General features: G+C 29.2%; 1 protein-coding gene across 1 annotated transcript in view; it reads right to left on the reverse strand.

Annotated features, from left to right (window-relative positions):
• Positions 1–6,540: 6,540 nt before the first annotated feature.
• LOC106688310 (UDP-glucosyltransferase 2) overlaps positions 6,541–9,816 on the reverse strand; it is a 13,769-nt gene continuing 10,493 nt past the window's right edge. The window contains exons 3-5 of the mRNA XM_014432704.3: positions 8,269–8,491; positions 7,677–7,896; positions 6,541–6,951 (exon numbers count right to left, since the gene is read on the reverse strand). Coding sequence (XP_014288190.1) covers positions 6,690–6,951; positions 7,677–7,896; positions 8,269–8,491 — 705 coding nt within the window. The 3' untranslated portion in view covers positions 6,541–6,689. The remainder of the gene's footprint in view (positions 6,952–7,676; positions 7,897–8,268; positions 8,492–9,816) is intronic.

Genomic DNA, 9,816 nt, shown 5'->3' on the forward strand with positions numbered 1-9,816 from the left:
CAAATTTTTACAGCAAAATTCATTAAAGTCCTATTAACCATTTGTTAATTAATTACATATGCTGGACCTACAGGTTTATCACTTGCCGCAAATCCAAGACTTGTACAAATGATTGGTAAATAAAGAATGCAACAAATGTCGGTATTCACACGCTTGTGTGTTATTTTGACTTTTGTCGGCAATTAAATTCAATTAGCACTATAAAAATGAACGCAATATAGATAGGCGAAATAAAATAGAACGTTAATATCGGCAAAGTAGGTGGTAGATCATAAAAATTCATGGAAATGGTACTACATAACTATAAATCTAATCTATGTTCTTCAATGTTTATCAGAAACTTGTCAGTTTAATTATCTAGAGTCATAGTGTCTTTTTAAATGTATATTAATACTATGCTAAAACAAAAATAAATTCATAAAGTTAATTAACAGGATTTCAAACAATGTATTTATGCTAAATCGATAGAATTTTAAAATATAAAATCTTAATTTGGAGTTAATTATTAAATCCAAAGGTTGTAGAAATTCTTCAACTCATTAAAACTCGAATATCACAAATATTTCTCTGTTGGCAGTTCCAAAACAATTAAAACTGAAAACAAGCGTGTGGGTGTAGCACTAGCTTTGATTTTTAATTTTTGCCCCAAAACCTACACTCAACGCTTTCCAATGCACGAATTTTCCCTGTTTTTGCAAACGTGAAGAGGCACCTTTAGGATTTACGTTTCTTTAATAATTACTGACTAGAGTGGAGAACATCGGCATTAAAGTATGTAAGGCACAACATCGACAAAGTAGCCTTTTCTTAATGATTACGAAAAGAAATTTAGTAGAAAAATACAATTTACCATCGATATGTTTACACAACGATTAGGACTTGAAGTCTTGAAAAATACGGAAACATAATGATGCTTTTAAACTTGAGAAGGATACCGTTCTCGCTATTCAAGTTGTTTACGTACCTTATTTGATTAACAATGTCATCTTCATGGGAAAAATGCTTCTTTATTTACAATGAAATTATAATATTATAATGATAATGATGTGAAAAAAGTGCCCTTTCACTTATTTAATAATGTGGGAAAACGTTTTTAGGGGTTTCTTAGGTTTTCATGCTAATTAAGACGTGGAAAATTGCTCCTTCTTCTTATTTTTCTTATATATATATATATTTTTTAATGATATGAATACAATGTGGTAACTGAAATCCCCCGATAATGGGACAATTCGTCTGCAACTTAAAGCAAATTCCCTGAAAACAGAAGTTGAACTTGAGTTATTTTTCAATCAATGATCAATGAAGTGGCACCTTTAGGATTTACGTTTCTTTAATAATTACTTAATTATTAAGTTTTTATTTTATTTTATATTCTTAACTAAAAACATCGGCATTAAAGTATGTAAGGCACAACAGCGACAAAGTAGCCTTTTCTTAATGATTACGAAATGAAATTTAGTAGAAAAATACAATTTACCATCAGTATGTTACCATGGTCCTTTTCCACATTGACAAATATCACAATTGGAGCCACAGGAACTGTTACAACTATTGTCATGGTGAAAACTGTATAAGGGTAATTTTTATGAGTAAAACTTGGCATTTTGAATATCGCCTGGTGGCTACAACATATCCACCTAATTTCATTAATAGTTTTTCCTTACCTCGTAATTAATTATGTTATGTTCGTTAATAATCAATAAATGACACACTGGAATGAGGAATTTTTTCTCAAGAAAATGTTTATTTTTGGAATAATAACAGTTTTCTTTAGAAGTTAAAATTAAACAATCCAGAATCCAAAAAGATATACTTTCACAAACTTAATAATAAAATATGTAGATAATATACTAGAATTATTCTAAACCTCAGAACTATTTCATCTACAGATCTCAGATTGAATAATGTAAAGCAAAGCAAAGACATCCCTGCCAGGTTAGAAACAGTAATGAACTTTAAAGTGTAAGATTCTTGCAGGAAAGTCTAACTTTGATACAGAAATAAGAATCGGATTGTTTGAACAGAATGAAATGAGTTTTGGATAAGAAGTGTATGGCATCTGAGGATTTTCTTTCCCTACCTTAAAAGGGGTGGGAATTAAAACAAATGTCGTCTTGCAAAACATAGCCTAAGTGTTCATTTTTCCTACACAGGCTGCTGAATTTAACAAACAGGAATTCGTACGGGCCAGAACGTTGATTTGGTTGTTTAGATTAAATAAAAAATTAATTTTAAAATGATGTTCAGGCCATTTTGAGTATAAAACATAAATTAAGGAGTAGCTAATGACATAAATCATGTTATAAATATTTAACTGGAAAAAATATTGATGTGAGCTGCATTAGAGTAATTGGAAACAAAAATTAGGTTTAATATCATGGTCGACAGTACCTGTCATAGCAACTATTATCTTAGCTTACACGTTTGTAAGCCTAGGCGCATTGTTGTGCGCATTGGAGTGCATTGTTGCATCTTGCCAACCTTATCTACTGTGTTTTGTCACTCTTTTAGCATTAAATACAAATTTCTTCAAAATTTGTATTTCTACTTTTTATTAATATAGTTCAAATTACATTAGTCATTGAAATAAGTTCCTAGATTCAATTTTTTTTTTCTTTATCCACCATTCTTCTAGCTGACTTAAACTGAATGATAAAACTGGTGAGTCATTTAGCAAAATAGAAGAGTTGTAAAAGCCATAGATTTTCCAAAATAATATTCTCAACCTTATATTCCTGTAGTTATCCGTATTTACCTAATCCTTGTTATGATGTTACTAAAACAACAGGAAAATGAAAACATGGAAATGTCCCTCTTTGGTCAACTCTATTCAATGAGTTTGAAAAAGGAAAGACCTTCAGGAATAAGAACACACATCGGCGAAGAAAGAAGACAACTAAAAGAGGCATTTTTACAATTGATTGTAAAAAGTTTGTCTGAAACAAATTTGTGTATCACTTGTGTTTTCCATGGAGGATTCACAACCGTTACTGTTACGTAATCCTAATTTTCTGCCGCTTTTTTGTATAAAGTTTGGGTCAGAGGTCACATTTTTTTAGGCCCCCTACACCGGAAGACTCCAAAGACGCCCCGACTGCGATGCCGACTGATATTGTCTATCGTGGCATGCAATACAGGACCTGGCTTGCCTCTACCATGCCCGAGCCGATGACTAGCTGGGCAGCCTCTGAGAGAGAAGCAACGTTTCACAAACACCAGGCGAATTCACATGGTGTCACAATGTCCCTACTAGCCTACCTGGACCAGGGAAGCTACTATCAGACACAGAAGTAGCCGCGGCAGCAAAACTTCCAACAGTCACCCAGATAAGCCATTATTCCTTTATCTATGAGATTACCCAATGCTCTGTCTTATATTTTATTAGCAAATAAAATAATTTCCATTAAAGTTAACACACTAACACAGTTTGCCCCCCTCAGGGATTTTACTTGGTCTCTTAAAATAGAAGTGCTCATTAATAAGCAGAAAAATCTCACAATTCAACCCCCCTTGTTCCACACAAATTTAATAAAAATTCAACATACATTCGGGATAGCTAGAGTAAGACACAAACAGGTCCTGATGTAACCATTTAATATAAATTACGCATTAGAATAATTGAACAAAACTATATTCAGTAAGCATTAGCAGGATTTGCAAGTATATGTTGTAGAAAATAGGTTTTATTATTTTGTTCATAAAATAAAACGGTAGATATACGGTTGAACTGATAAAATTCATCAAGGAAAGATTAAAATGAAGACGCACAGCAATAGTGATAAAAACAACCCTAACTTTCAGAATGTTTTGATTCCAAAATTACCTGATGACCGATTATCTGTGACCAAGTTAATTGAAAAGGAGAATAAAGTCATCCTTCCCAGGAAGGAGGCATGAAGAGAGTGATGAACACTTCGAAGACAAAGTTCCTGTACTGATAGAACAAGATACACCAGATAGACAACTAACATCAGATGATGAGGAAATAGTCGATGCAGCTTCAGACATCGATTATTGTAGTCAAGATGTTAAGCTTATCCCTAATTCTATTAAAAATGAAACATCTGTGTTTATCGAGGACTATGGAGTTGATGAAGGAATAGAAGATATTAGCACGGAAAAACTTCATATGACATTAGAGGGGATTTAGGTGAATATTAAAATCCTGACTATACAGAATATGGATGCAGTCGAAAAGGGAGAGGTCCGGGTAATCATCAACAAAAGGCAGAAGACCCGTTGGGGATGTGTGAACCTAGGACTTGATGAAGTGTTCTGTGGAACATTAAATAATATAAAGTGATGCAATAAAGTTAAAAATAAAATAAGGTAATAAATAAAAGGAAATAATAAAACATATTTTAGGAAGGAAATTGTTGTAGAAAATAGGTTTTATTAGTTTGTTTGTAAAATAAAACTGTAGATGGCGACATTGCTCTAGCATGGGATAGCTATGCATCTCTTGGGGCTAGTCTGTCGTCTGTCGTGGCTTCTATAAGAAAGAACACACTCTAATTGTCTTTGTTTATAAAACCCTCCCTAAATTCCACAACAGTATATAAAGGTTTTTTTTGGTTCACCAATAAACAATGCTATAAAAAGTTCAATGGTATTTCAGTATATAACATACCTATTATTTGAAATTTTGGCAACAAAAACAATGGAAGCTGAAACCTTGTTCTGCTATTTTGTGAATAGAACAGTGAAAAGGTAATATATAAAAATTTAAAAAAATAATAAAATTAACAAAGAAAAATAACTTTATTATACCTTAAAATTATTCTTCACAGTTCAAAAAAGTAATAAATAAATTAAAGTGATGACTAGTAGTCTATAACCTAGGACATTTATAATGGAAGAGTAATTACAATAAAAATGTATATATGATTAAATAAATAGGCTACAGTTTATTAGTTAATATTCAGAACAAAATATTAATGTTGAAGTGTAATAAAATGAATGGATTGAAATTATAATTTAATTCAAGATTGACCATGAGGAATCTATGGTCAATTAGGCCTAACATCTTAGTCCAAGTCAGTGACAAATTACCCTTTTTAAAATATAGGGTATTTTAAAAACTTCCAAATGTTTATTACTAACAATCTGTTGAAAATTAATTCCAGAAATTTATAATTAAAACAGTTATTTATTTTCATCAATTAAATTTTATTATTATAATAAAAAAAATATCAATACAATAATAACTCAATTATTGAAGTGAAGACCAGATGTCTAATTTTTTTATTTTTTGGACCTTTGTCATACAGCATTTATAATACAAAGAGTATTGACAGAAGTCAACATATCCACTTTTCAAAATTAATTATTAAAAAATTTCTATGGGGCATCTCATATAGATAAGTGAATTTTTTATTGAAACTATTGAGCTGTAATACTGATTTGACAAGAGAAAATATAAATTTTTATATAAACTGATGTTTTAGGTTTATACCTTTAATTTGTAAAAAAAAAAACTTTGCTTACGGGAGGCGGATATATTAACATATTATATAATGCTCTTGATTTTTTTCTCATAATTAAACTCTTTTACACAGCTAGGAAGTTTAATTTAACAATTTACTGTATAATTTTTATGATAATCGAGGTACTGATTCTCCAGTTCAAAAAATTATATAGCGACTGACAAATGATATCTATGACTGCTTTAAAAAAAAAATGAATACAAAATAAAATGTTGATTCAGTTTTTAACATGAGTTAAATCATAACTTTTAAGAAATAAACAAAAACACATTACTTCAGTTGTTAAATCAAATAAAAGAATGGAATACTTTTTCAAAAGAATTAATTGATAAATTCCTCTTCAAACAAAGTTTAACCAGAAGAAATTTTAAAAAAACTTATAGACAATTACTGGGAGAAGGATTTGTAATAATAGCATACACATAATTATTTTTTCAGTTGTTATTTATTGTTATGGAAATTAATTTGTAAATAATTATCTCATTAATTAATTTTAAAATTTATTCATTAATTAATTTATTCACAATCAAAGATAAAAAGATGAGTCATAAATCTATTTTATGATTGATCTACATTCCACAATATGAAACCTGATCACTTACTCTCAATGTTACATTCCAAGATAAAGGTACAAAAACGTCATAAATAGATTTCTTAATTTTATTTCCTTGTAACTAAAAGCTAATTAAGACACTTTTTAATACTTTAATTAAGCTAATAAAAAAGAGGAACTATTAAACAAATCACAGATGGCAATGTGGCACTAAATACATTTAAGCTGGCTGGAATGAAAATGACTTACATCATGCTTTTAGATATTGAAAAAGCATTTTACACTATAAACTAAACAGATATAATAAATGTAACTTATTACCTTAATTTTTACTGATAATAAAATAATATTAACATTATTTGTGAAAAAATTAACACTTATCTTATTTAAAATAAAAATAATTACCACTTCCTGCAGATCCAAACGAATCATTCTGATAAATTTATAGTTATACTAGAGGCATAAGGATTCAGTCACTATCATCAAGAATTGTGAACTGAACTTTATACCTCATTTTTATTTGTATTTTCAGAAGGTATGCCACCCTTATTCCAGCAGTCTTTATTTTTATTATTTTTTAACTTCTTTTTACACTTAAACATTATTTTTTAACGTGCAGTTTATAAAATTCTTTTTAATAAAATAATTCCTTAGGGTTTTTTTAACTTTCTCTTCTCCTTCGTGCTGCGGCAGTTAAGTAAATAGGAAAGCAATAATCCTATCAAAACCCCCAGCATCGTCTTTAAATCAAAAAGGGCCAGTTCTAATGGACACAAGGTTGTTTCTACAGGTTGAAGGTATTTGTGATCATCATTTTTCAGCACATGCTCGACCCAATAGGCTGCCAATTCCTTTGGTTTTACAGGTCGATCTCTAAATATTTTAGACCATCTTTTTATTTCTGTGGTATATCTGAAAATAAATTTAAAAATTAATTGTTTTAATTTCAGTAGAAAATGCTAACAATCAGTCCCAGAACAAGGATTTTCACTAAAGTCAACAGGCTTAATTTTGCTGTCTGTTCTTTAAACCCCTCCTTTACATCAAATAGAAGTCAACAGTTTTATAACAGTGTTTTAGATAACATTATAAATAAATATTGTCAACCAATAATATTAACTCATTTTATTGACTGAATTAAGCTCAAAATAACCAAAAAGCATTAAAAAAAAAATATTTTTACTTGACCTAAAAATAAAAATTTATATGAAAATTGCCACATGAACCAAATGTCCTCAGAATCTACCACCTTTCCCTAATTCCTAGCCCTGCTCTTAATGATGAATCCAATCAATAATTACATCACAAAAATCCAAATATATCATTGCAAGCTTCAATCAAAAGAAGCTCATTATCTTTACATATAATATAAATAAGTTTTCATTTTTTCCAATATCTTTTCATGTTTAGTGATATTAGCAGGTTTAGATTGCCAGGTGAAAAATAAATATGCCACTTATGTATTATGAAAATGGAAAATATCTGAATTCAAAAATATCCCGATTATTTGTAAAATTACATAATGATTTTTAAAAATTTAAATATAAGTACAATTAACCATTCATATTTTAAAGCACATATTCGATATATGAAGTCATACAAATATTTATATAATGTATAAAAATATATTCACATACTTAGTATTTGTTAGAACTTCTTCAATAGCATTCTGTACTGAATCCTCGTATAAATTACTATAAGATAATGGAAAAACAACCCCCTTATCAAATAACTTTTTCGTTAAGACATGTTGATCCAACCAAAATGGTATAGCTATCATAGGGACACCATGATGGATTGCTTCTTGAGTGCTCAACAACCCACAGTGGGTGATGAACAGCTTTATGTTTGGATGTGCTGCAACAAAAAATAATGGTAAAAATAGAGGATTAACTAATAATAATGTTTAACACAACAAGAGCCAATAATATTTTGATCAAGGTGAATAATATATTGTTTTTGTTTGTGAACTTCCCCAATTTTTCTTATTTCAAAGGAGTAAAAATATAATAACTATTAGAAAGAAAGTCCAAGTATATGTATATCAAACACACTAAAAGACAATTTAACAATTTAAATTTAGATTGAATGTCAAGGAATATGGCATTATGGCATAGTAACATTTGACCCATTAATAAAAAATATATATTACATATATATTTACAACATACATATTAATTAGCACCAAGAGATAAAGTTTCTAAATCAAATAGACAAATTAATGGATACCTAGTATGTCATTTTGAGAAAACCATTTGGATATTTTGATATTTTCAGGTAAATTTTTCAAACTTTCATCTTCAAATTTCCACAGAACTCTTTGTTTTAATTTTTTAAATACATTAAGGAAAGTGCTAATTGTCTCTTTTGACATCCCTGCACTCTGAATATTTGTACCAAGACTGAAATAAATAGCACCATGAGTTGCACCATCTAGAAATGCCTGAGTCTCCTACAAAACAGATGCAAAATGATTTGATTAAATTTTGGTTTATATGCGATTTATGAATATATTAACACATGAACATATTTATTCATATATAAAGATATACCACATACCCTAATATCACATTTCATTATTATTTCTGACATTCGTGAATTTTCTTTCGTAGATTTCTAACATTCCATTATTATTTCTGACCCGTCAGAATCATGTCAGATCTATTTTCAACCTCTAACATGGGCATCAGTTATTGGAAACAAAATAAGAACGATTCTGCTCTTTTTATTCTAGTGAGAAGGCTATATTTTAGATCCAAAATATATTTATAAAGAGAAAATAAAAAATTAAAAAAGATCGCCTTTTCACTCCCTCACCAAGTCTGACTCCCAAGGTAAGGCACCATAAAAATTCCTTTTCAATATATAATTGATTATTTGTTTCAATGCACTAACTAATTTAGTCAGTTATTACATGAGGATTCCATTAGAAGATATGACTTATTTACATACTCAGTAAAAAGAAATAAAATAAAAACTGTAAGTCGAGACATTGTTTTCATCATTTTTTTAAAATATGATTAAACATACTCTTGCACATAGTACTAGTGAAGATACTATGCCACTAAGTATATATGAAAGTTTGCAATTCAAAATTATGACTTTTTATTGTTGAGATTTTAGGAAATTAAATCTGTGCATCTTCAGATAACGATCCACATATTCATAAAGAATGCATTACACTACCATTTACCTAACATTATTGTACCTCAGCAGATTATCATTATTATGAGCAGATTGTGAAAAATTAATCTGCAGCAACTAATTTACTTTTTTAACAAAATGTTACTATAAATGCTTTGGAGAGCAATTATTATATTGATTCAGTATTAATAGATATCACTTAAGCATTTGAAACCATAATTGGAATGGGAATTCAAATGTTGGTTATGGTTACTTGTTCAAATTGTTATTTTCTAGGTTATTACTAAATAGTTGAAATTATTAAAATTCCTATAACTTCTTTATATTTTCTGTATATTCTGGAATGCCATAAGGCTTTCATTTGGATCCACTTTTAATTTAACATTTAATAACAATATATTTATAAGATATTTCCCACCTTAGATTTCAATCATATAATCCCTGATCACCAGTTTTGATTCCGAACATCCCACTCCACTATCCAGCAATTCATCATGTGGTGGACATTGTCTCATTTTCTTTGGAGCACGGTATATGTATAGGGTGTTTTTTTAAGCCCGATAGAACTTGAAATTGTAAAAAATAACACAAAAAATTAAATTGTAATCAAAATTTTTTTTTTATTCGAAAGAT

This window comes from Halyomorpha halys, unplaced genomic scaffold (assembly GCF_000696795.3).
Source record: "Halyomorpha halys isolate HHAL.00 unplaced genomic scaffold, Hhal_1.1 Scaffold1102.1, whole genome shotgun sequence".
NCBI lineage: Eukaryota > Metazoa > Arthropoda > Insecta > Hemiptera > Pentatomidae > Halyomorpha > Halyomorpha halys.